At 41.2% G+C, this 27349-nt stretch overlaps 1 protein-coding gene across 1 annotated transcript; it reads left to right on the top strand.

Annotated features, from left to right (window-relative positions):
- Window positions 1-1456: 1456 nt before the first annotated feature.
- rsph4a (radial spoke head component 4A) lies at window positions 1457-23262 on the top strand. The gene is made up of 7 exons (XM_076726362.1): window positions 1457-1992; window positions 2972-3194; window positions 8038-8319; window positions 9019-9468; window positions 9559-9703; window positions 22339-22456; window positions 22566-23262. Exons 1-7 carry the CDS (start codon window positions 1886-1888, stop codon window positions 22792-22794), a joined length of 1554 nt encoding a protein of 517 aa, XP_076582477.1. The 5' UTR covers window positions 1457-1885; the 3' UTR covers window positions 22795-23262.
- Window positions 23263-27349: the final 4087 nt, after the last annotated feature.

Below are 27349 nucleotides of genomic sequence, written 5' to 3'. Positions count from 1 at the left end.
AAGATTTTGGAGCCACATGTGAGAGTGCTCCACCACCATCATCATCATTATCAAGACACCAGATGAAATATCTTTTGGAAGAATAGCAACATGGAAGCGGCGTATTCCACCCCTAGTCTGTATAAAACATGGACTTAGACAAATGTGTTAAGACATAAATAATCATAATTCAATAATATACATTATTCTGAAATAAACCATTATGCATTTTGTTGCTGGTATATTTGTACTTGAGTAAAATTTTGAATGAATGACTTGTAACAGAGTAACAGACTGTCATACTGTTACTGAAGTAAAATATGACAGTTCTTCTTCCACCACTGATTAAAAAAAAATGCAGAACTGCATTATGATGCAAAATGGAGAGGTGGATTATGCTGCTGTTGTGGCTTCAGGTCTTTCTATGAATGTTTAACTCCTTCGTGAAAGCCTTGGAATCTGTGGTGGCTGTGTGAATCCAAGTCCACCACCCTCTTTCTTTATTTCCTTTTTTTAAATTTATTTTTATTTATTTTTTACATTATCCTTTCACACTGCGTGGTACATGCCACTTTTCCTCTATCAACTTTTTTCAGCTGGCCAATAAATCATAAACCTGCCAGACTTTCTTCTTCTTCTTGTCATTATTATTATTATTATTATTATTATTATTATTATTATTATGTATTAGATATCCACTTCCATTGGTTTTTTTCCCCGCAGTCCTACACTGCGGTAAAGTTAGAAATATATTCACAAATCACAGATTCACAGATAGAAATTATGTAAAAACACCTTTTCCCAAACTAAATATTATAGTATAATCAGGAGGAGGCCATTGATGGGTGAGGGGATTTTGGGGGCACTACACTTCACACAAGTAAAATTATTGAATGTTATTCCCAATAAAAATTCCCAAAAATTATGTATAAGTACCTTTTCCCAAACTAAGTGTCGCAGGAGGCCATTGACGTGTGAGGGGACTTTGGGGCCCTACACTTCACAGGAGTGAATTTATTGAATGTTATTCCCCCAAAAAAATCCCAAAAATTATGTAAAAGCACCTTTTCCCAAACTAAGTGTTGTAGTTAGTTGTTAGTTTTAAAAAAAAAAAAAAACAAAAAAAAAAACAGACTATGTATATGTATTTAGATTGTTATATTTTTTTACTTTTTAACAGTTTCTTTTTTAGATTAAGATTTGATTTTAAGATTTGTCTGCGCCAACATCACCAAAACAAATTCCTTGTGTTTGTGAAATCGTACTTGGCAATAAAGCTTTTTCTTTTTCTGATTCTAGTATAGCAGGAGGCCATTGATGTGTAAGGGGAATTTGGTGGCACTACACTTAACAGACGTAAATTGTTGAACGTTATTTCCAACAGAAATTCCCAAAATTAAGCAAAGCACCTTTTTCCAAACTAAGTGTTGTAGTATAACCAGCAGGAGGTCCTTGACGTGTGACGGGGTTTGGGGGGCACTACACACTATTTCGGTACAGACACTTGTAGACAGTCCCTGAGCTCTGGTCTCGCTGCCGGCTGCTTGTGGAGACCAATATAACTCATACTGCACGGAATGCGGCTCGTTTTGATACAGACTTAGGTTGTAGCTCGTTGTCTGTATTACAACTGTTGGATAGAGGACTGATCGTTTGCTGTCTAACAAGTTTCCGCTTGGGAGTTACTGATCCCGGAGGGCCTAGCAACCAATCTGTTAAAGTAACCATAGCAACAGGAGAAGTTTGGTACACAATGCCACTATTTCCCGACGACACTGTAAATACATTTTGAATGCTAGATAACTGGACGTTTTGTCCGCCTTTGTCCATCTTATAGCTACCCGTAGTCTGTCTTTATCTAAAAGGTAGCAGTAGAAAAACACAGTAAATACGGAGGCGAAGAACGATGGACAGTACAAGAAGAAACCAAGACAGAAGTCACCAGATTCTTCAGTCAGCTGCCTCATTCAAAGCTTTCTTGTTGAAAAACAACACGGAAAACAACGTAAACCTGTAAGTAATTGCGTGGATTAAAGAGTATTATGTTAGCTCATGGTTGCAGGTTGGTGTGTGCAGGCTTGCTGGGCTGCTCAAACCGCGTTGTGGCCCATGTGTAAACAGTGGTCCATTAGTAAAACACAGGATTAGAAGCTGTTAATAGTACTGATGTTTAGTTTAACGTTATATCAGTAAATATAGTAAAACAGCCTGTTCTAAGAAGAGGTAGCCAAATAGCTGACTTAATTAGCTTAAAACCTGAGCCACCTCAAACATGAAGCTAAAGTTAACAATGAAAACAGAAATGATCACGTTTGAGAAACAACAGCAAATGTTTGGTATTGTTCAGGTTAAATGACAAACATGTATCTTTTTATTTTTTCTGATTCTTTGTATGTCTGTTGATTGTCTGATCAATTAATTGACAAACGTAATCATTTCAACACTATCATTACACTTAATACCTGTCCCAGTTTTTTTCCAAGCAAATTCCTTCTGATAAATCAAAAACCTGCTGCTGAGATATACACAAAATGGGAAAACTTTAACTACTTTGTATAAGTGAAGTTATATGGTTGAACAAAACCTTCCATAGGTCTGTAGTTTATTCAGCTGATCCAATGATTTTTGACTATGACATCAGTTTCATGTTTTTTGGTGACAAACTATGCATTTCCACTCTGACAATCAATACCTCAGTTACTGTATAGACTATTACTTCTAAATAATTTCATTATAGAGAGGCTACAGGTGTGAAGAAGAACATGTCTTTCTTTTTCTCACACCTTTGTTTATTCGGTTTTCCAACCATATTAACAGAAATCAATGTGCAATCATAATACAAAAAATTACAATAATAATAATAATACAAAACCGGGAGGCCATGTCATCACTCTCTACAGGAAATGTCTGTGTTCGGTACCATTGTAAATTTATACATATGTGTGAGTAACATTTCTAGGACGACACTCACTGATGTTTGTTAATGTTCCAGCTATGACCACCTCACTTGGTTGCTGATAAAGGTCAGGGATGAGCAGCCATGGGATGTGGTGGATGTAATTGAGGATATGAGCCGTGATGTGAAGAGGGGTTTATTTGAAGACAAGCAGAGCAACCTACGAGACCTTCCTCAGACGACAGCTGCTGAGCTGCTGGCTGAGCTGCAGTGCCTGCTGTTTTCTCGGCCAGAAGAGGTTGACCAGGAGGAAGAACTGGTATTGACTACATACACCTACACAGCACATTTGTTTTGATTTGTAGGGGAAAGGGTGTGTAAGCATTTTGTCTTGCCTATGTAACATTTGTTCAAAAGTGAATGTTTTCTAATGAGGCCAGCTTACATGTCAGTGTTATCTGAACAGCATTTTATTGTTTATTGTTTTGGGTGGCAGAAGTCCTTGGGGACTTGGCTTGGGAACCGGTGGGTTGCCAATTCAAGTGCAGCATGGACCACCTGGTACATAGCGTGGACTGGTAGCTTGGAAGGTATCACTGTACCTCCTAAACACTGCCAGAGAGCCCTTGAGCAAACCACTGAACCCTGAACTGCTTGGGGCGCTGTGTGGCAGCCCGATCACTCTGACATGTCGCCACAACAAATGATATACAGACGTGCTCAAATTTGTAGGTACCCTTATAGTTCATTGAAATAGTGTTTCATTCCTCTTAAAAAGTGATGACATTAAAAGCTATTTTGTCATGTATACTTGCATCCTTTGGTATGTCATAGAATAAAGCAAAGAAGCTGTGAGAAGAGATAAATTATTGCTCATTCTACAAGGATGTTCTAAAATGGCCTGGACACATTTGTTGGTACCCCTTAGAAACGATAATAAATAATTGGATTATAGTTATATTTCAAACTAATTAGGTTCTTTAAATAGTATCACACATGTCCCCAATCTTGTAATCAGTCATCCAGCCTATTTAAATGGAGAAAAAAGTAGTCACTGTGCTTTTTGCTATCATTGTGCGCACCACACTGAACATGGACCAGAGAAAGCAAAGGAGAGAGTTGTCTGAGGAGATTAGAAAGAAAATAATAGACAAGCATGGTAAAGGTAAAGGCTACAAGACCATCTCCAAGCAGTTTGATGTTCCTGTGACAGCAGTTGCAAATATTATTAAGAAGTTTAAGGTCCATGGAACCATAGCCAACCTCCCTGGGCGCAGCCGCAAGAGGAAAATCGACCACAGATTGACAAGAAGGATAGTGCGAATGGTACAAAAAGAACCAAGGATAACTGCCAAAGAGGTACAAGCTGAACTCCAAGGTGAAGGTGTGTCAGTTTCTTATTGCACCATCCGTCACTTTTTGACTGAAAGTAGGCTTCATGGAAGAAGACCCAGGAGGAATCCACTTTTGAAAGAAAATCATAAAAAAGCCATACTGGAATTTGTTAAAATGCATATGGACAAACTACAATCCTTCTGGGAGAATGTCCTTTGGACAGATGAGTCAAAACTGGAGCTTTTTGGCAAGTCACATCAGCTTATGTTCACAGATGAAAAAATGAAGCTGTCAAAGAAAAAAAACACCATCCCTACAGTGAAACATGGAGGAGGCTCGGTTATGTTTTGGGGTTGCTTTGCTGCGTCTGGCACAGGGTGCCTTGAGGGCACAATGAAATCTCAAGACTATCAAGGTATTCTGGAGCAAAACGTACTGCCCAGTGTCAGAAAGCTCAGTCTCAGTCACAGGTCATGGGTCCTCCAACAAGATAATGACCCAAAACACACAGCTAAAAAGACCCAAGAATGGATAAGAACAAAACATTGGACTATTCTGAAGTGGCCTTTTATGAGTCCTGATCTGAATCCTATCAAACATCTATGGAAAGAGCTGAAACTTGCAGTCTGGAGAAGGCACCCATCAAACCTGAGACAGCTGGAGCAGTTTGCTCAGGAAGAGTGGGCCAAACTACCTGTTAACAGGTGCAGAAATGTCGTTGAGAGCGACAAAAAAACGTCTAATTGCAGTGATTGCTTCTAAAGGTTGTGCAACAAAATATTAGGTTAAGGGTACCATCATTTTTGTCCATGCCATTTTAATTTGTTCTATTTTTTAAAATATTATGTTGAAAAAAAAAATCAAAGCAAAGTCTGATTTCTATTAAATATGGAATAAGGAATATGGTGGATGCCCATTACTTTTGACAGTTTCAAGTTATTTCAGAGAAAATTGTGCATCCTTCCTTTTTTGTGAAGGGGTACCAACAAATTGTCACACTTTCCAAGAAAAATGAACAAAAGATAATTGTAGAGCTGAAGTAAAAGGCAAGTCAGTGTGCCTAAGTGAGTCGATGAAAAAGCCTTATACAAGCCGGACGATTCATTTTAAAATGTTTCAAAAACAGGAGGAGCTCTTAAAAATTTAGATTTCAGCTGATCAACAGTTCAGGTTGTCTTTGCCGTATTTCACTTTTTCGTAATGCACCAAACATTTTCAATGGGTGACAAGTCAGGACTGTGGGTGGGCCATTTCAGCACCTGCACTCTTTTACTACAGAGCGATACTGTTGTAATACGTGCAGAATGTGGTTTGTCATTGTCTTGCGGACATAAGCAAGGCCTTCCTTGAAAAAGATGTTGTCTACTTGGCAGCATATGTTGCTCCAAAACCTGCATTTAACATTCTGCATTAATGGTGCTTTCGCAAATTTGCAGGTTACCCATGCTATGTGCACGAATGCATCCCCGAATGTTGGCTTTTGAACTGTGCACTGATAACAAGATGATGGTCCCTCTCCTCTTTAGTTACGAGGACGCGGCGTCCATGATTTCCAAAAAGAATTTCAAAGAATTTAAAAACTTAAAAAGGTCATTTTTAATGTAAAGGACATTCAATGAAATTCTTTCTAGAGGGGAGTGAGAAGAATATGTCAGTAAGCTGTAATAATATAAATGTCTTATATCATCTTAAGATCCAACAACATGTGCTCAAAAGGAAACATTGGATGTGATTTTATGTCATTAAAAGATTGTCCCTTGTCCCTTCTCTGATTCTTTAATGATATTTTATACTGCAGACCATGAAATCCCCAAATTCTCTTCAGTTTTATGTTGCAAAACCTTATTCTTAAATTGTTGTACTACTTGCCAGTGCAGTCCATCGCAGAGTGGTGAACCCCTCCCCATCTTTACTTCAGAAAGACTCAGCCTCTCTGGGATGCTCTTTTTTTATAGCCAATCATGTTACTAACCTGTTGCCAGTTAATCTAATTAATTTTGAAATGATCTTGTTTCTCTTAGCATTTCACAACTTTTCCAGTCTTTTGTTGCCACTGTCTCAACTTTTTTGAAATGTGTTGATGGCATCAAATTCTAAATGAGGATGCAATTTTCAAAAGCAATGAAATTTCTCAGTTTCAACATTTGATATACTGTCTTTGTGCTATTTTCAATCAAATATGGGGTTTCAGTGTGTGCAAATGATCCCATTCTGTTTTTGCTTATGTTTTACACAGTGCCCCAACTTTTTTGGAAACGGGTTGTAAATCAAAATTTACATTTTTAGGCTGTATTTTATTTTGACAAATTTCTTGACAAATGGCAGCCAGCCTGTAAGGACAGATCATTACACAAGGCTTCTTGGGTACAGATGCATACAAGGCCCACTTCATATGTAATAACAGACATCCACAGCTCTCCACAAATATGTACAGCACATAATACCACCAAAGCATGTTTTCTTAAAGTGGAACAACTCAGCTGTCAAAAATATTGAGATTACTTGATAAACTTTAATGGAGGTATACTGTTGCCTAAATGTGCACCTTCCAGCTGTATTATGTGGGGGAAAAATAAATGTATAATACACATAAATATCAGATCAGACTCAGACACCAGACTGTGCTCTTTGACTTTCCATCAAATAAGACTATGTCAAAACCTCGTGGAAGACTATGTGCTATATTGTGGCCACATTGTTAAATGGATGGTCAATTGTGGTGTCTGTAATGTGTATTCCTAGATGTTAAATGTTCATGTAAAATGTTTTATAATGGCCCCAGTAATATTTCTTATGAAGTATCATATTATACGGTACCATTAAGATACCATTGTGTCAGAAAATGCAGTTATATAGTGCAGTATAAATGCAGTTACAGGAACAATGATTTGCACTCATATCTTCAGATATTTGATTTGAAAGACAGCTTATTCTAATGATAATTATAATGATCTATTATCTGTCTGCAGGATCTCTCTCATTTTTCTGTGACTCAGTCTATACTGTGTTTGTCAGAGTGATTATTATTTGGGTTGCTTTAACTGTGCACTCGCCCTCATGTCTTTTGCTACGTGGGGCTCTGTTTTTTCTCCTAATCTTTGCTGGACTGTTACACTGCATAATATACATTTCTGATTCTCACAGCAGTAGGCTTTATATTCTTTTACAGTTTAATTCCCTCATGGTGAATGTCAGGTATTGTAGTGTATCTGTTCCAACTGTGGTGCACCACTGTGACGCATTGAGTATACTGATTATTGATTTCTCATGAAGAGGGTGTGTGTTTATGCTTGTGGGTACCAGGCGGACCCAGTTACAAATGGACCACATTCTCCTTTGGCCCCGTCCCACTTGCAGTAGCCTTAGATGGTAAAACCTATATGAAATAGAATGTTACAGTACATACTTTGACTCCAGATTCTATGAGTATAGACACAGTATAGACCTTCCTCTAAGTGGTGGGTCCCACTGGGTTCCTTTAACTGAAGAAAAACTGCTTTTGGGACCCACTTGTCCACATGGGAATGTCCTTCTTGATCTTTCCCCAGTTATCTGCTGGGTTCTGGTCGATGACCTTTGGCTTCATCCCAGTCAGTGCTATGATACGTTTTGGTCTGGTGTTCATAGAAAGATGATTTCACAGGATTCTTCCTGGTACACGGATGTAGTGTTCAGCAGAACTCATCAAAACCTGTCAACTCTTATAATGTTGCTTACAAGCCTTTTCCCCTGAAAATATGACAACAAAGTTTTGTAAGTATTACTCATGTGCAGAAGTATATGGAGCTGAATTTACATATTGTAACACTTTTTTTGGTGTTAATCAGGTGGAAGCAGCTCTTCCTAACGTGAGTGAGATTGGCTTCTACCTGGAGCAGGCTGGAGTGGGTCTGGGCAGAGAGGAGATGCAGAGGGTCTTCCTTGCACTCAAACAGCTTGTTGAGTCAGAGGCGCTGCTGCATTGCCGACTGTGGGGGAAGATTCTTGGAACAGGGGGCAGCTATATCGTTGCTGAAGCTGAATACAGAGAGGGGGAGGAAGAGGAAGAGCAGACCACTGAGGAAGCAGCTGTGGAAGAAGAGAGAGATGCTCGAGAGAATGAGAATAAGGTGAGAAGTGAAAAAAATGTACCAAATAATCATCATAAAATTTCAAATTTTGGCAGGGGTCTTAATTGTTTCAACTACAGAGAGAACCCCCAATCAAATTTTAATAAAAAATGTCCACAGACACATCAGAGCAAAGCACATTTTTATTTTCAAATATGTTTTGTGTGCACGTGAATAATACATTATTGTTGTTAAACAAATGTTCATTGGGATCAGTGGGATTTATATACTGTAAGCACTGATTGATGAACTTCAGGTGTACAGGTGGGCTGGCAGCAGGAGGGGAGCAGGTGAACCACACCCCGTTCAGCTCAGACACAGACAGAGACACACTGACAGAGAGAGAGAGAACACACAAGAAGCACAAGGAAACAGGCAGAAGGATACTGCCAAACCTGACAGTTAGACTTTCTGTTAAAGAAATCATTATAATTACAGACTTGGAACTTAAACTACCTTTATTTTATTATTTATTTACTCAATATTATTTATTTATTTATTTTTTGTTTGCACCTTCCATTTACAATGTCTAACTCTTTGCAATTGTGTTGAAAGTGAAATTTGTTTTGATGAATTAAGTCTTATGAAAATGTAAAAACAAAACTTCTTACTGATTGTCCTTTAGTCTTTTCAAGTTCAGTAAAGTAAATTAATTGTCTATGAATTGTTATTCTGGTCTTGTGGTACCTTTGTTTACAGATGGATCCACTTCCTCAGTCAACCTATAAACCCCTACCAGTAGTGCCAAAGGAGGCCATAGGAACAGGTGCCAACAAGTTTGTTTACTATGTGTGCAAAGAGCCTGGTCTTCCGTGGGTAAAACTCCCTTCAGTCAGTCCTGCACAAATCACTGTTGCTCGCCAAATCCGTAAATTCTTCACAGGAAGGCTGGATGCCCCAGTTCTGAGCCAACCACCTTTCCACGGGAATGAAGCCAACTATCTGAGAGCACAGATTGCTCGCATCTCTGCTGGCACACAAGTCAGCCCCCAGGGCTTCTGGCAGGCTGGGGAGGAGGAAGGTGATGAGGAAGACGAGGCCCCCAGGGACAGCTACGAAGTGAATCCTGACTTTAAGGGTGTTCCAGTTGCTCAGATGGCTGAATCTTTGTCCACCTGGGTGCATCATGTTCAGCACATCCTCCAGCAGGTACAGGTCTGATCAAAGTATGTGCTTTGGCCATTTTCTCAGCTGATGTTTACATGTGCTTACTTAATGTGCATATATGGACTGTTTTAGGGCCGCTGTAATTGGATGAACCTGGCTGTGAAACCAGGTGAAGACTCTAATGAGGATGGAGATGCTGAGGAGAAGGAAGAGGAGCTGGATGAGCCTGAGCCAGAAGTTGGACCCTCTCTGCTGACTCCCCTCTCCCAAGATGCAGGTCAGTCTTTGACTTTTTCTGCCTAACCAATATTGGCTTCAGAAGGTAACCAAGGATGTAATTTCCACTGGGTATAGGGGTACTTGTTACCCTCAGTTTTTAAAAAATTCCTTTAATATCCAAAATTCCACATATTTATAGTTTCATTTTGATTTACTCACTAATATGTCTGTGTCTTCTGACTGTGCAGCGGCCAAAATCCAGATAAATCAGGAGATAATCATCAGATAAAATGGATCACACATCAATATTTTAGAATTGAGCAGCAATCAAAGACAATGATAAAGTTATGGTACTTTCAGGCTGCATGCAATCACTGCTATATCTTCTGTCCATCGACATCAAAGGTGTGACTTGCTGCTGCCCTCTCAAAATTCAATTCAATTCAGTTTTATTTGTATAGTGCCAAATCACAACAGAAGTTGTCTCAGGACACATTCCATATATAGAGCTGGTACAGAACAATCTCTTCTATCTACAGAGACCCAATAAATTCCCTTATGAGCAAGCAGTTGGCGACAGTGGCGAGGAAAAACTTTCTTCAACAGGCAGAAACCTCAGGCAGAACCAGGCGCTGGGTGGGCGGCCATCTGCCTCGACCGGTTTGGTGAGAGAGAGAGAGCAAGAGAGAGAGAGAGAGACAGACAGAGAGAGACAGACAGAAATGCAATCACAGTAACAGTGACAGTGGATGTAATAATAGTAGTAGCAGTTGCAGTGGATGTCAGGCAGGGCCATGGCCAGACACGTAGCTGTAATCCACAATGCAGATTCAGCCACTATCCATGGGAACCTGCGAGACGACAAAGCACAGAGACTCTGGGGAAGAAGCTAAGTTAGTAACACGCCGTGGTAGGACATGAAAGTGTGCAGATGGAGAGGGAGAGAAGGACAGAGGAGCTCGGTGTATCTCTTGAGGTCCCCTGACAGTCTAATGCTATAGCAGCATAACTAGGGGCTGGTCCAGGGCAAGCCTGCGCCAGCCCTAACTATGAGCTTTATCAAAAAGGAAAGCTTTAAGCCTACTCTTAAATGTAGAGACAGTGTCTGCCTCCCGGACAAAGACCGGAAGATGGTTCCACAGGAGAGGAGCTTGATAGCTAAATGCTCTGGCTCCTGTTCTGCTTTTTGAGACTTTAGGAACCATAAGGAGGCCTGCATTCTGGGAATGCAGTGTTCAAGAGTGGTATTAAGGTACTATGAGCTCTTTAAGATAAGAAGGTGCCTGACCATTTATGGCTTTGTAAGTAAGGAGCAGAATTTTTAATTCTATTCTAAACTTTACAGGGAGCCAGTGCAGAGTGGCTAATATCGGAGAAATATGATCTCTCTTCCTTGTTTTTGTCAGAACGCGCACTGCAGCGTTCTGGAGCAAATGGAGAATATTCAGCAACAGATTTGGGCAGCCTGATAGTAAGGAATTGCAGTAATCCAACCTGGAAGTTACAAATGCATGGACTAGTTTTTCTGCATCATTTTGAGACAGGATGTGCCTGATTTTTGCAATCTTACGTAGGTGAAAAAAGGCAGTCCTTGAAATTTGTTTTATAGTGGTGCAGATTGCTGAAACAATCTTTCACTTGATGATACAAGCACCAAAATTGGCACACAGGTGCTTCAGAACTCCCTCTTTCAGAAAAGCACGTTAGCCAACGTCAAAAACAAAATGGCCGCCATTTTTCAAGATGGCCGCCATTCGTACCAGTACGAAACAGTATTTGCACTAAATATTGTCAAAGTAATGACATTTTGATGATCTGTACATCAAAATGTATGTTTTTTGACACGAGGAATCGAATTCTGCAATCAAAATTTCAATATCATTAAGCGTTATAGTGATATGATGACAATTATATGAACTAGCACTGTCTCAGTGAAGTTACCGATGTGGTATCTCAAATTGTTGTGACAGAAGCACAATATACTACAACAGACTGAAGTGACTTGCTTGAATTTAACCTGGATCATTGTTTTATTCTTTGCATTTACAGCTACACAGTTGTGTGCACTTCAGGGTGTAGCGATAACATTTGCATGGTCCCCGACATTCACCCGTGCAACGACATTTTGTCAGCTGCTGGCAGGACTGAGCAATGGGTGGGAGGGTTGACCAGAGAACTTCCCAGGCTTCACCTTTTCTTTGCCAGCCCCAGTTGCCAGGACTTTCAGGTTGCATTGTACATTCTGTTGACTGGCCCCATATGCAAGCAGCTTGGAATGCAGATCGTCTAACATGCTGAACGAGAGATGCACTAGTTGGTGGAATGGAGTCATAGGGTCTTTGCTTCCGAGCAAACAAGTGCAGTCTTGCCTCATCAACCTTGGTAGTGTTGCTGTGTTTGTCATACATAGTGACAACAAATTTCTCGAGAATGTTGAGATCAGCATCTTCTATGGTAGGTGGGTACTGACTCAGTTTGCTGAACACTGGGCCCACTTCAGGACAAACTGCCCATGTTTGCCATGCAGTTGTCTTCCCTCTACCTCGAAAGGCCGAGACCACGTCACAGCCAGTGAAGGCATGAAAGAAGAGCATGCCACTACATTTCTCTTGGCCGAGGTTCATCGCCAAGTCATGAATTGGGCACCATCTAATGGACTGTCCCTGGCCGAATTCTACCCAAAGCATTTCTAAGCCAACATTCTGAAGACTCGCAAAGACACCAACTGCTATGACAAGGATGTCTGTGTCACATGCCTTGATCAACACAGACTTTGTCTTCTGTTTGGCTGCATGAACTGCGTGTGTGAAAATCCTGGAGTCAGCTTCTTCATGATTGCAAGGTTGTAGACCTTCAAAGTTGATGGATTTGTTTGACAACACCTTCTCTCCTTTGGTCACAACTACGACATTGTCGGGACACATGGATACAATCTTGTCTGCTAGATACTCAAACAGTTCTGTCTTATTGTCACTGTCTCTCAGAAAACTGGACCAGATGGGTGGCAGCTTAGTTTTGTCTGTCACTCTACGCCGACTTCCTTTGCCTCGCTTTGATCTCGTTTCAGCCTTGAGGCTTGAAGTCTTGTAGACATCAAACACAATGTCTGTTCGCTGACGACATGTTTGATGGTACTTTGCACTGTTTCGTCTCAATGTGTCCTCAATGCCACCTCCATCATCTAGTCGAGATGGGTCTAGTTTTATTGATAACAGGTTGATTGCCTGAAATTGTGGTATGTTTGTGGCTAGCATGGAATAGCCATCAGAACTACACTCATATCGTGTAGGAGGAGACTTCAACTCCTCTCTCGTGTCTGTCTGACAGAGGCAACACTTCCCCCAGTCAGTTTTCGCTCCGCTACTCAATGGGTTGTTCGCAGACATTTTGCATATACAGTTGAAGGCCGAGGGGCTATCCTTTTACCGCCTAACTGTACAAAACATCAAAGCACATTGAAGTATGGGATACAACTAGGCTCAGGCATCTGTTGCCCTACACCTAATCCGATCGTTCATCCAACGCTGTTTAGATCCCGTGTGATCTGTACACCGTCCGGGTAACTAAAGCCCCGTTACCCTTGGCTCGGCTCTCCCGCGCTGGCACACCCTTTGTCAATTCAGGCGCGGCTATCTAACAACTACACTACAACTAACTACAATTCTAGTTGAGATGCATAAGGGGCTAATTAGATAGCATTTGGGACACTTATAGATACTACTGTCTAAAGTTAGTTTACCACCACAACAGTTAGTAACTACAACTACAGTTAGTACACTACAAGCCGACGCTGAACCCCATGCTGAGTTTCACAGCAGTGATGTCACCAGTGTGCCCTGGTTGTGCTTTGACATCACTCTTAAGGTATCACAAGCCAAAAGCTTTAATATTAAACTACATTAGTGTAACAAATAATTGGCAGTGAACTTTTTCACCACAGACTCGGCACAGAGCATAGAAACAGGCAAGGTTATAGTTGAAAACATCACTACATACAGTAATCTATGAGCCGCCATTTTGAAAAATGGTGGCCATATTGAAATCTTCAAGGCATAATTGGCTTAATTATATGAGAATACATTCATTTCATTTTTGGACCATAAAGAAATTGTGTTAATCGGAGTTCCTCTTCAAAAATTGAAATTTGTCAGGTTTGCTTCTGCAGCCATCTTGAAAACTGGCAGCCATCTTGAATTTTCTGATGGCTAACGTTCTTTTCTTAAAATGTATGTTCTGAACGTCATTTGTGCCAATTTTGGTGCTTGTATCACCAAGTGAAAGATTCTTATGGAATATTGAGATAACCTGCCCCACTATTACATGGGAGTGAAAGGACATGTCCTGTCAAAGATAACTCCCAGATTCTTTACAGTGGTGCTGGAGGCCAGCGCAATGCCATCCATAACTGCTATGTCATCAGAAAGTGAGTTTCTAAGATGTTTAGGGCCTAGTACTATAATTTCAGTTTTGTCCAAGTTTAGCATCAGAAAATTGCAGGTCATCCAGGTCTTTATATCCTGAAGACATGCTTGTAGTCTAGTAAACTGATTGGTTTCTTCTGGCTTCATTGATAAATAAAGGAAGCATATGTGAATAGGATTGGTCTAAGCACAGAACCCTGCGGAACTCTATAGGTGACTTTAGCAAGCACAGAGGAGTTGTCGTTAACGTGTACAAACTGAGAGTGATCTGAAAAGTAGGATTTAAACCAGCTTAGCATCCTTACTGAAAATCCTCAATTAAACTAGTGTTGTGTAGAGAGTCGCACTGCTGATTAGCAACTGCTTTCTCAAGAATTTTTGGGAGGAAGGAAAGGTTGGATATCAGTCTATAGTTGGTTAAAACCCCTGGATCAAGAATAAGCTTTTTAAGTAGAGGTTTTATTACAGCTACTTTAAAGGACTGTGGTACGTAGCCTGTTGATAAAGACAGATTGATCATGTCTAATAAGGAAGAGTCAATTAAAGGTAATTTATGTTTTATTTCTATTTAACCTTTATTTAACCAGATAAAAACCCATTGAGATCAGGATCTCTTTCACAAGGGTGACCTGGCCAAGAGGTCTGTAGCACATGTCATAAGAGCAGTAACAAGGAAATTATGGTATAGAATAAGACATATAATTTTAGAGATGCAGTAGTGTTTTCAAGTGCAGGAGCTTTGACAACAACAACAACAAACAACATTTTATGATTTAAAATACAAGCACTGTTCAGTGGTCTCTCGCTGTCTATCCCTCAGAATAGAACAGAAGGCTGCAAGTGGCTGCAGTTCAGCTTGTAGAGTATTCCACGCAGAGGGGGCAGCAAAGCTAAAAGCTCTTTTTCCAAATTCTGTCCGTACCCTAGGAACAGATAAAATGAATGAAGTACAAGAGTACAGTACAGTAGCATTGCAACTGCTTGTTTTCTGCAGTAAAGTGCACAAATAAGGGGGAATCAAGCCTAAAAGAGTCTTATAGATAAGGGTCAGCCAGTATGCATACCTGCAAGCACTCAGAGAAGGCAAGTTTGATTTCAAGTACAATTCACAATGGAGGGTGAGATGACTGCAGCCAGTGACAAATCTGAGTGCTGAATGAAAAACAGTGTCCAATGAATGGAGACATTTGGATGATGCACTTAGATAAAGCACATCCCCATAGTCAAGGATGGGTAAGAAGGTTGCTGTCACTAATTTCTTTCTGACCTTGAGAGAGAAACAGGTTCTATTTCTAAAAAAGAACCCAAGCTTCACCCGAAGCTTACTTACAAGATTATTTAAATGTGCTTTAAACAAGAGCTCCTGATCTAGGATAAAACCCAAGTACTTGTAATTTAAAACCTGTTCTATAGGTTTTCCTTTGGATGTTATTTTATTTGTAATACTCTGTGGTAGCACCTTTGCATGGGAGAAAACCATGAGCTTGGTTTTATCTGTGTTTAAAACCAATTTAAGATCATATAAACGAGACTGGATTACATTAAAAGCAGCTTGTAAAAACTCAAAAGCCTGAGTGAGTGAGGTTGAACAGCAATAAATAATTGTGTCGTCTGCATAGAAATGATACTTTGCGTTTGACAAGTTGTTACAGAGATTATTTATGTAGACTGAAAATAAAAGGGGTCCTAAAACTGAACCTTGGGGCACCCCTTTGGTAATGTCCAAAAAAGAAGAGGTAGTTCCAGCCACCTGAACACATTGTGTTCTATTTGATAGGTAGTTGGCAAACCAGGCTGCTGCATGCTTGGATAAGCCAATGTAATGTAGGGCTTGTATCAGCAGGCTGTGGTCTACTGTATCAAAAGCCTTTGATAAATCAATAAACAGAGCAAGACAATATTTTTTGCTGTCCAGAGCCTCAGTAATGTCATAAAACTTCTTTAAGCAGCTTAGTTGGGATGGGGTCTAGAATACAGGTTGATGATTTTAGATGATGAAATTATTGAAATTAGTTGGTGATGGTCGACAGGTGTCACAAGTTTCTGAGGTTTCTGTGCGTGAAGACAAAACAGTACCTGTTGACGGCAGAAGCTGATGAATTCTGTCTCTAATAGTAAGAATTTTATCATTAAAGAAGCGCATGAAGTCATTACTGTTCAGAGCTAAAGGAATATATGGTACAACAGAATTATGGCTGTCTGTCAGCCTGGCTACAGTGCTGAAGATTTCTGGGATTGTTGTTATTTTCCTCTATTAGAGCAGAGTAATAGGCTGTCCTAGCACTGCGGAAGGCTTTCCTGTATATTTTAAGACTGTCTTGTCAGGTGAACCGAAATTCTTCCAAATTGGTAGAACACCATTTCCTTTCGATTTTCCGTGAAGTTTGCTTGAATTTGCGGGTTTGAGGGGTATACCATGGAGTTAACCTCCTCTGTTTTATTATCTTCTTTTTCAGGGGGGCAACAGAGTCAAGTGTCATACACAATGAACCTGTAGCACTATCAACCAGGTAGTCAATTTGGGAGGTACTAAGGTTAGCATAGGAGTCCTCTGTTGTATTGAGACATGGCATTAATTTAAATGCTGATGGGATCATATCCTTAAATTTAGCTACAGCACTATTAGACAGGAGTTTGGTATAGGAATATTTGCCTACTGGCGGGCAGTCTGGTAATATGAATTCAAAAGTTATTAAATGATGGTCTGATAAAAAAGGATTCTGTGAGGAGACTATTTAGTCTTCAATTTCAATGCCATATGTCAGAACAAGATCGAGGGTGTGGTTAAAAAAGTGAGTAGGTTCATTCAGATAAACACAGTGCTAAGGCTGTCATTATCAACATTGACATGTACATTAAAGTCACCTACAATAATTACCTTATCAGTTTTAAGGACTAAACCTGATAAAAACTCAGAGAACTCAGATATAAATTCATACTAGGGACCAGGAGAGCTGTACACTATAACAAATAAAACTGGCTGCACTGTTTTCATTTTTTATGTGAAAGAGTAAGAACAAGGCTTTCAAATGAGTTGTAGTTGAGTTTAGGTTTAGGGTTGATTAAAAGGCTTGAGTCAAAAATGGCTGCAACTCCACCTCTTCGGCCACTGCTTGGAAGAATGTGAGTATTAATATGGCTTGGAGGAGTAGCTTCATTTAGGCTAACATACTCTTCGTGACACAGCCAGGTTTCAGTCAGACAAAATAAATCAATATTATGGCCTGATATTAACTCATTTACTAAAACAGCTTTCGAGGACAGAGATCTATAGTTAAGCAGTCCACATTTAATTCTCCTATCTTGTTGTACAATTGATAAAATAAGTGCCTCCGGTCCTTCTACCAACGTGTAACGTTATCATACATTACAGGCTGCATGCATTCATTATTCTATTCATTATTCATTATTCTCATTACGCAACAAATGGGCCAGGCTGTAATAGAGGTTAGCAATATGCTACAATTAATATAGCAAGTTTTGCTAAAATCGTAAATATTATTTATTTGTCCATCCCAGATAATCAAATTTTGAACATGATTTTGCTTCAACATAATTTCTCTTCATCTCCTTTTTCTTCAGTGTGTTCTCTGTAATTCTCTGTAAGAGGTCTGTAATTCAGGGAGCTCAGATGCTAATTAAAAAAAGGCCCTGTTTTTCAAACACGTCATTCCTGTGGTTAACATGCTCATTGCTCACATGGTGCACCATAGTGCAAGTTTAAAAATGGACAGTCACCATAAATACAGACAGCAGTGGCAAATAGTTGTCTGCATATTATTCAGTACGCTATATACACATACAGTATACACCGATCAGGCATACCATTATCACCACCTGCCTAATATTGTGTTGGTCTCCCTTTTGCTGCCAAAACAGCCCTGACCCATCGAAGCATGGACTCCACTAGACCCCTGAAGGTGTGCTGCGGTATCTGGCACCAAGATGTTAGCAGCAGATCCTTTAAAGGTCCCATATTATGAAAAACACTTTTTCTGGGATTTGGGGTGTTATTTTGGGTCTCTGGTGCTGCCACACGCATACAAAGTGTGAAATAAGACCGTCCATGCTTTTTTGAGTGAGATACAGATTTCTGATAGTACCCTGCTTGCAGTTTCCAAATGAGCTGATCAAATTCAGCAAGGACAATGATGTAATTAGCCGGCACGTTTTAATATTCCCACCCACCAGCCACCACCCCCCTCCCCGTCTCCCCTCCCATCAGAGCATACATACAGTGTCTCTCCACCTACCAGACACAGCGCTACCTTCTCAGAGATCCGCCATTTTGTTATTGAAAGAACCAGTTTAGGAATCATCATGTCGAGGCGCCACACGAAGTGTTCTGTTGTTGGCTGTGACGAGCACAAGTCACTCCATTGGCTCCCAGCCGCAGAGGACAGAAGAGCGGCATGGATTGAATTAATTTTTGAAGGCAGCGTCCCAGCTACAGTTGGCAAAAAAACTGTTGGTGTATGTTAACCACATCGAGACTGACTGTTTCTCCCACCTCGGTCAGTACAAGGCAGGATTAGCCGGGAGACTTTTTCTAAAAGAGGGGTCACTTCCAGCTTTGCGTGGAATACCTGCAGACAAGGGACATGTAAGTATACAAATATTTAGCTGTGTGTTTCTTTTGTAGATTAGCATGAACTCTTGCGTGTTGTAACATGTGTTTTGCCATTGAGAATGATGTAAGGTTAACCGCTAGCTTCGAGACTACAAGTTCAGCCGTCAAAGGTTAGCTAGCTGCTACCATAGCTTTTGGTACGTCACACCACAAGTTACAAAAAATCCAAACATTCTGTGTAATACGTTTCCGATCTTGCAAAAGATTTAATGCATGTTTGAGGGAGATGTCACCATTTATAAATATTTAGATGTGTTTATTTTTGCAGTTTTAAAAGAACCAACCAAGCAGTGTTTTGCCAAACTAACCAAGTAGTGTAACGCTAACCGCTAGCTTCTAATTAGCAATCGGCATGGTTTCCACACGCAAACCCAGCAACCCAGTCAGTCAGGCAATACATACGGAGACCCTCTGTCGGGTCTAAGCTTCAGGAATTTGTGAAAATAATACATTTGGAAATGTTTTTGTTTTTTTTTTCACTCAAAAAATAAAGATTTATATTGTACATGACACAAAGTACTGCAACTCGGTACTTTCAGCACAATAAATAAACCCCAAAAAATACACACTTAAATACCTGAGAAACTACAAAATTCAAAGTGCAAAATGTGACTATGTTAACAGTTGTTGAATAATCTCATAAATGATACCAGTGATTCACTTTTTTCTGTGCGTGTGTGTGTGTCTTGTGTGTTTGTGTGTCTGTGTATTGCACAGGGTATGTTGATGATTTGATGGGCATGATCATCGTACAGAGCTGAGATTCTGAAGATAAACATCCCGCTGGACGTGTCTTCACAATATGAGTACCCAGACAAGGAGGAGGTCATCGCCAGCTATGTGTCAAGATTCAGTCGGGGGGCAGTTTGAAGCCTCTGTATCTTCCCTGGGTGTCAGGAAACTCCCAAAGTATCCGAAGTACAACGCACGATGGGATGACTACACATATCTTCCGCCAAAGGAAGCCCCAGCACCAGCTCACAAAACTCCAATAGGCTGAACGACTGAGAAAATTGAACATTATGTTAGTCAACAGGTTCCATAATGTCAACATCTATATTAACATTTTTCTAATTTGGATTCAGTGAATCCTTCACTACTGTATTTCCATGTACAAATATTCATGACTGCGGTTGTTACAAACCCCGGCTCGGAGGGAAGCAACACAATGAGTAGGCCAAAAACATAAAATAGTTTTGATGTATTTATTAACTGAAATCTAGGGGTTACAAAAAAGAAAAGAATGGAGTTGGCAGCAGCACCTGCTGCCAGGCCAACTGCAGCGGGAGGAGTGGAAGAGCCAGAGATTGGGGGAGGTGTGTCGGCTTTTGTAGACTGCTCACACCTACGGGTAATCAGGAGCTCTCAGGTGAGACTACCTGAAAAAAAAAAAAGAGAGATAGCACCCCCGACTACAAGACCTATAACAGCGGTCAATAAATTTTTATTGTATATCTGTAAAATGTTTCATGTGTAATATACAGTGTTTACTTTGAAAAAACTTGGCTATATGTTCAAGAAAAAAATAGGATCTGAATTTGTGGCATTGGCTGACTATATTTAGTTTATTATGGTCCCCCGTGGCTGTTAAGGACTGTAGTCAGCCCTGTAAATGTTGTATGCATTCTGCAGTGAGAACACATTTAGGCATTTAGGCCAGGTTCTAAACCTGGATGGTCGATCATGCATGGAGGCCTTTCATCCAGCTGCTGCAGCCGTCTTGTAACCAATTATGCATAACATAAGGTGAGTATCTGCAGTGGCATGTTATCTGCAATGATACACTGCGATCATAAGTGTAGGTAAGATAATGTTACCTGTGTCACCCCCTGGCAGCATATGTTCTCAGGCTCTGACTTCAGACTTTTAGACTTTAGACTGCTTCTTTATTGATCCCAATTTGGGAGATTATTTTGTTGCAGTAGCAATTAAACATACAGGCAAACACAGAATTTATACACAATTATTTAGGAAAAAGTAACAAACAATATAAACAGGAACAAAAATAAAAATATAACTAAGTAAAACTAAATATATAGTTATATAATATGTATTATAATACATATTATAAAATATTATAATATAAAAAGTACAACTAAACTAACTATGTAAACAGTATTTACAGCAAAAAAACAGCAAAAAAAATTGTGCAGTTTCAGATGAAAGACAATTGTAAACCGTAGACCGTATGTGCAATATTGCAGTAGTGCAGATAATATGTAAAAGTAATATGTAAAACACAAGATTTTGTGAGGTTGGTAGATTAACTGTTTGAGTTGCTATTGTACAGTGTGATGGCTCGTGGCAGGAATGATTTCCTGAGGTGGTCCTTGTGACGGCGGAGCTGGAGCGATCTATTAAAGAAGGAGCTCCTCTGTCTGTCCACAAGGTGGTGAAGAGGGCGTTCAGGGTTATCCATGATGGATAACAGCTGCGTCTCCTGCCATGGCCCTGGCTGACATCCACTGCAACTGCTACTACTGTTATTACATCCACTGTCATTGTTACTGTGATTACATTTCTGTCTGTCTCTCTCTCTTCACACACCGATTGGGGGCAGTTTTGGGGTTCAGTATCTTACCCAGGGATTAAACCACCAAACTGCTGTTTGGCAGACTACCGCTCTACCTCCCGAGCTACAGTCGCCCCTTGCAAGACATAAATTCACGTTTTGTGAACAAGAAGCAAAATATAGTTTACTTATAACTGTAGTGTTTCCATGAAAGGGTGTAAATGGTCTGCAACAATGCTTAGGTAGATGGTATGTGTCAAAGTAACATCCATATGGATGGCAGGACCCAAGGTTTCCCAGCAGAACATTGCCCAAAGCATTACACTGCCTCCGCCGACTTGCCTTCTTCCCATAGTGCATCCTGGTGTCATGTGTTGCCCAGGTTAAGCGACGCACACGCACCCGGCCAACCATGTGATGTAAAAGAAAACATGATTCATCAGACCAGGCCACCTCCTTCCATTGCTCTGTTGTCCAGTTGTGATGCTCACGTGTCCATTGTTGGCCTTTTCGGCAGTGGACAGCGGTCAGCATGGGCACCCTGCAGCTATGCAGCCCCATATGCAACAAACTGCGATGCACTGTGTATTCTGACACCTTTCTATCAGAACCAGTATTAACTTTTTTGGCAGTTTGAGCAACAGTAGCTTGTCTGTTGGATTGGACCACACAGGCCAGCCTTCACTCCCCACGTGCATCAATGAGCCTTGGCCGCCCATGACCCTGTTGCCGGTTCACCATGGTTCCTTACTTGGACCAGTTTTAATAGATGGTGACCACTGCAGACCGGGAATACCGCACAACAACTGCAGTTTTGAAGATGCTCTGACCCAGTCATCTAGTCATCACAATTGTCAAACTTGCTCAAATCCTTACTCCTGCCCATTTTCCTGCTTCTAACACATCAACTTTGAGGACAAACTGTTCACTTGCTGCCTAATATATCTCACCCACTAACAGGTGCCATGATGAAGAGATAATCAGTGTTATTAGTTTCACCTGTCAGTGGTAATAATGTTATGCCTGATCGGTGTACTATATTGTTATACTGTAAATATATATGAATAAAGTTTTTTTGTTTGTTTGTTTTTTGGTTGATGATCCCATGACTCCATATTTGTGTCTCTCAGAAATTTGCAACACCCCTCCATGGACGTCAAAGATATCCTCGACTCTCACCTCTCAGCATGCAGTGGCTGTGCTGTGTTCTAACCTCTGGCCTGGGGCATATGCATATGCTTGTGGAAAGTAAGTGAAAAGATCACGATATCACAACATTCTGACTTACTTTGTTTGATTTCTCTTAGTAAGGCAATGTTGGAATTTGCAAACAACCATGTGCTGTGCTTTAATTTAGGAAGTTTGAGAACATATATGTTGGATGGGGTCTTAAGTATGAAGGCGAAGGCTACAGCCCACCTGTCCCTCCACCACCACAGAAGGAATATCCCAGTGGACCTGAAATCACTGAGGCCCTGGACCCATCAGTGGAGGAGGAGCAGGTGCTAAAAGAGGAGCAGCAAGCTGCCCAGGAGGAGAGAGAGGAGGAGGAAGACACAGACGAAGAGGAGGAAGATGATGATTGAGAAATTAGACATTTTAAAGTGTTTATTTGTTAGTCAATGGACAAATAAATCAGTTTACTCAGCAACATAGTTTGTTATTGTAAATTCAGATATATATAATTCAATATCTGAATAAGGCAGTAGTGTAAAGATGAGGCAGTGGCAATATGGTGTGCCTCAGGAATCTGTGCTAGAGCCTATTCTTTTATCACTTTGTATGTTGCACCTTGGTACATTAATCAATCGTTACAAACTTGGTTTACATTTGCATGCAGATGAAACTCTACATTTCCATTAAGCCTGACGCCTGTCATTAGCAGGTGAAACTGGAACAATGCATATACAAAATCAAATGATGGATGTCACGTAATTTCCTTCCTTTAAATGCTGAGGAAAAATGAAAAGATAATTCTTGATCCTTTTTGACAATGTATTATGTACAGCAGTACTGTGAAGAACTTGCCGGTGTACAAAAACAACCTTGACTTTAAAATGCATTTTGAATTTTTTGAAGTTTAGCCTACTCTGCATTTCAGACATTTGATAATGCAGAATCATAGTGATGGGTCGTACCGTACTAACACTTCACCTGTGGCATTCAGTGGGATGATTCTCTCACTGAAAGTACTCTTGTGCCTGACCAGCATGTCATGAAGGGGGCGTGAGACGTCCAAGATAGTCCATAGCTTGGTCAGCATCCTCCTCTCTCACACCACCATCAGAGGGTCACACTCCATTCCCACAATGTCACTGGCCTTGTGGATCAGTTTGTTGAGTCTGTTGGCGTCCGCCATCCGCACCCTGCTGCCTCAGCACGCAACAGCATAGAGAATAGCACCAGCCACCACAGACTCATAGAAGATCCTGAACATAGTCTGGCAGATATTGAAGGACCTCAGTCGCCTCAGAAAATAGAGACGACTCTGGCCCTTCCTGTAGAGAGCGTCAGTGTTCTTTGCCAGTGTTGGTGTTCTTTGCCCAGTTTATGGCAGAGTCATTAGAAAACTTCTGAAGATGGTAGGTCTCTGTGCAATAGTTGAAGTCTGTGGTGTACAGGGTGAAGAGGAAGGGAGAGAGAACAGTCCCCTGTGGGGCACCAGTGTTGCAGACCACTCTGTCTGACACACAGTGTTGCAGGCGCACGTACAGTGGTCTGCCAGTCAGGTAGTCCACAATCCAGGACACTAGGGGGAGTCCACCTGCATTGCTGTCAGCTTGTCACCCAGTAGAGCTGGATGAATGGTGTTAAATGCACTGGAGAAGTCAAAAAACATAACCCTCACTGTACTTGTCCAGGTGGGCGTAGACACGGACAGGCAGCAGAGGAGTTGGAGGAGGGATGAGCCAGGTCTGCAGTGTCAAATCTATTAAAAAAAAAGATTCAGTTCATTGGCCCTGTCAATGCTGCCTTCAGCTCCTCTGTTGTTGGTTGTTCTGAAGCCAGTGATGGTCCTCATTCCACTTCAGACCTCTCTCAAGTTGCTCTGCCTGGAGTTTCCACTCCAGCTTCCTCCTGTATTGCTCCTTCGCCTCCTTGATTTTCACCTTCAGTTCCCCCTGTATTGTTCTCGCCTTCTCCCAGTTATGAGCTCTGAAAGCCCTCTTCTTGTCATTGAGGATGACTTTGATTGTTTAATCCAAGACAACAATAACAACTCATCCATGCTGAGGCATTTTTGTACTTTGTATGAAAATAACGAGGGAGAATGTGGCTGGACCCAGCGCATATTTTGTTTCTGAATGAAAATGAATCCTTAAGTTGCACAATCAAATTCACTGCCCTCTTCATGATCACAAGCATGTCCACTGCCCCTGACCTTGTAAAAACACTGCAAGTTTGAAAACAATTGTTCCCGTCATTATGAGTTATTCAAACATTGACAAACTTATTTATTGATAAACATTTCACAAGTAATATTAGATTCCATTGTATTGTCATGTTACATACTCATAATACACTAAACAAAAATATTAATATTATTTATATGAATAAATACATGAACGATACCTGAAATACATTTATTAAGACAAACTGATTTATTTTAGTTGGCCATCCCATGGCTGCACAGTTGTGGCACAGTCTAGAGTGTATTGCAAATTGAAAATTACAATTACCTATAATTTATAAGTTCCGCTCTGAAGCATCGGCACGGTATGACCCATCACTACCAATAATATATCTGACTGTTTAACAGTCTTTGACCAGCAGGGGGTTTGTGTGCACATGAAGCATCAAGAAATGAACCACCCGTTGCAGGGCTTTTCGCTCAGAGGCTGTGCAGCTGCCGTACGATGCAGTTGGTTAGGATGCGCTGATGGTGAAAGCAGTAGAAGTTAACTAGGATTTGAGGAACCAGGTCAACTTTCTTCAGTCTCCTCAGGAAGTAGAGGTGCTGTTGAGCCTTCTTTATCAGGGCGGAGGAGTTGAGGGTCTAGGAGAGGTCCTTGGAGATGTGGACACCCAGGAATTTGAAGGTGGAGACACGTTCAACCTCAGCCCCGTCCATGTGATTAGACTTAATCAGAATCAGAATCAGAATGCCTTTATTAGTCTCCCGAAGGAGAAATTCCATTTCAGTTACATCCCGTCCAAGAAACACAAAAAAGACAGTGACACATAACAGGGGAGGACAGGAGCGGGAGAACTGTGGGTCGCACACATGGAGAGCGCCCCGTTTACTTAGATGTGAAAGAGGAAAAACAAGAGGGAAGAAGAGGGTAAAAAAAGCAACTCCCAAACTAAGCTCAGGGGGGGGCACAGTGTGGGATTGGGAAAAAAAACACCTCGGCACATAAGCAACATAGTAAGACACTACAACAAAATCTCAAGGACTTGCACATGTGGGAAGGGTGGGGGGAGTTGGGGAGGCTAGGTGTCGCAGCACAGACACTGGGGGCGCGTGCACGCAGCCACATTTGAGTGCCTCGCAACTGCGACAAGGGAGGGAGGGGGGTGGGAGCCACGAAGGCGTTGAGTTGGAGGTTGTGTGCGTGTCATATGTGTCTTCGCCCGTGTACTTCATCTCCAGTCAGTCCAACCCATTGACAGCTTTTATTGTCATTCAGTAGACAGCAAGTGCACACCGAATGAAATTTCATTTGCAACAAGCTCAACACAGGGTAGAAAAATATTTAAGAAAAAAAAAAGTACATATATATATATATATATATATATATATATATATATATATATATATATATATATATATATATATGAATAAAAAAGTTTGTAGTGATATGTACAGGTACGTTGAAAGAATATTAAAATATATTTCACATACTGTATATACCACAGTATTGTGGTATATACAGTATGTGAAATAGAACAGCTTGAAAATAGCAGCAGGAATATGCAGTAAGTTAAAAATAAGCAGCATAAATATATACTAAGGTTAATTCAAAGTGCAGTTGTGAGAAGTGACCTAAGGTGGTAACAGTGGTGCAAAAATCTTCATTTTGAGTTCAGCAATCTGATGGCCTGGGGGAAAAGCTGTTGCAGAACCTGGAGGTCCTGCACCGAATGCTGCAGAACCTCTTTTCAGAGGCCAGCAAGGAGAACAGACCATGGTGGGGGTGTGAGGAGTCCCTAATGATGTTTTTGGCATGGGCCATGCAGCGTTTAGGTGCAATGTCCTGAATGGAGGGGAGAGAAGTCCCAATGATTTTCTCCACTCTCTTCACCACTCTCCTCACGTTCTTCCAGTCAGCAGCACTACAGCCTCCACACCACACAGGAATGCAGCTGGTCAAGATGCTCTCTATGGTGCTTCTGTAGAATGTAATGAGGATGGACGGGGGCAGTTGGGCTCTCCTCATCCTGCGCAGAAAGTGCAGGCGTTGCTGTGCCCTTTTCACCAGGGACATGGTGTTCACAGGCCAGGTGAGGTCGTCCATGATGTGCACCCCCAGGAACTTGGTGCTGCTGACCACCTCCACAGCTGTGTTTTTGATAAGTGGAGCGTGACTGGGCTGGTGCTTCCTGAAGTCAACAATGAGCTCTTTTGTTTTATCCACGTTCAGGATCAGGTTGTTGTCTTTGCAATAGTTCACCAGCTGCTCCACCTCCTCTCTGTAGGCCAGGTCGTTGTCATCCTTGATGAGGTCCACCACTGTTGTGTTGTCTGCAAACTTCACAAAGTGGTTGGTGGCAGCCCTGGGGGCGCAGTCATGTGTCATCAGGGTGAACAGCAGAGGGCTCAGGGCTCAGGACACAGCCCTGAGGGGAGCCTGTGCTGAGGGTGATGACACGGGAGGTGTTCTGTCCGACCCGTACCGACTGAGGTCTTTCGGTGAGGAACTCAAGCAGCCTGTTGCACAGGGGGGTGCTGAAGCCCAGGGGTCCCAGTTTTTCTACCAGATGCTGTGGAATGATGGTATTGACTGCTGAACTGAAGTCCAGAAACAGCATTCACACATGGGTGTTTTTCTGCTCCAGGTGTTCAAGGCTCAGACAGAGTGACTCTTCATCCTACTGGGGAACAGCTTTCACTGCAGGAGTGGTGTTTAGTGCATCAAACTTTCCAAAGAAGATATTGAGATCATTGAGGAAGTCTGCATCATCATTACACGCAGGAGG

Source organism: Chaetodon auriga, chromosome 3 (genome assembly GCF_051107435.1).
Source record: "Chaetodon auriga isolate fChaAug3 chromosome 3, fChaAug3.hap1, whole genome shotgun sequence".
In the NCBI taxonomy this organism is placed as follows: Eukaryota; Metazoa; Chordata; class Actinopteri; order Chaetodontiformes; family Chaetodontidae; genus Chaetodon; species Chaetodon auriga.
This window is presented reverse-complemented; position numbering and strand designations above follow the sequence as displayed.

What these genes read in the sequence shown, in the direction of transcription:
- rsph4a (XM_076726362.1), top strand. Translation starts at nt 1,886, where the DNA reads ATGGACAGTACAAGAAGAAACCAAGACAGAAGTCACCAGATTCTTCAG. An exon ending in ACGGAAAACAACGTAAACCT is followed by an intron (nt 1,993 to 2,971) that starts GTAAGTAATTGC and finishes TTAATGTTCCAG; the next exon opens with CTATGACCACCTCACTTGGT. An exon ending in TCCCCTCTCCCAAGATGCAG is followed by an intron (nt 9,704 to 22,338) that starts GTCAGTCTTTGA and finishes TGTGTCTCTCAG; the next exon opens with AAATTTGCAACACCCCTCCA.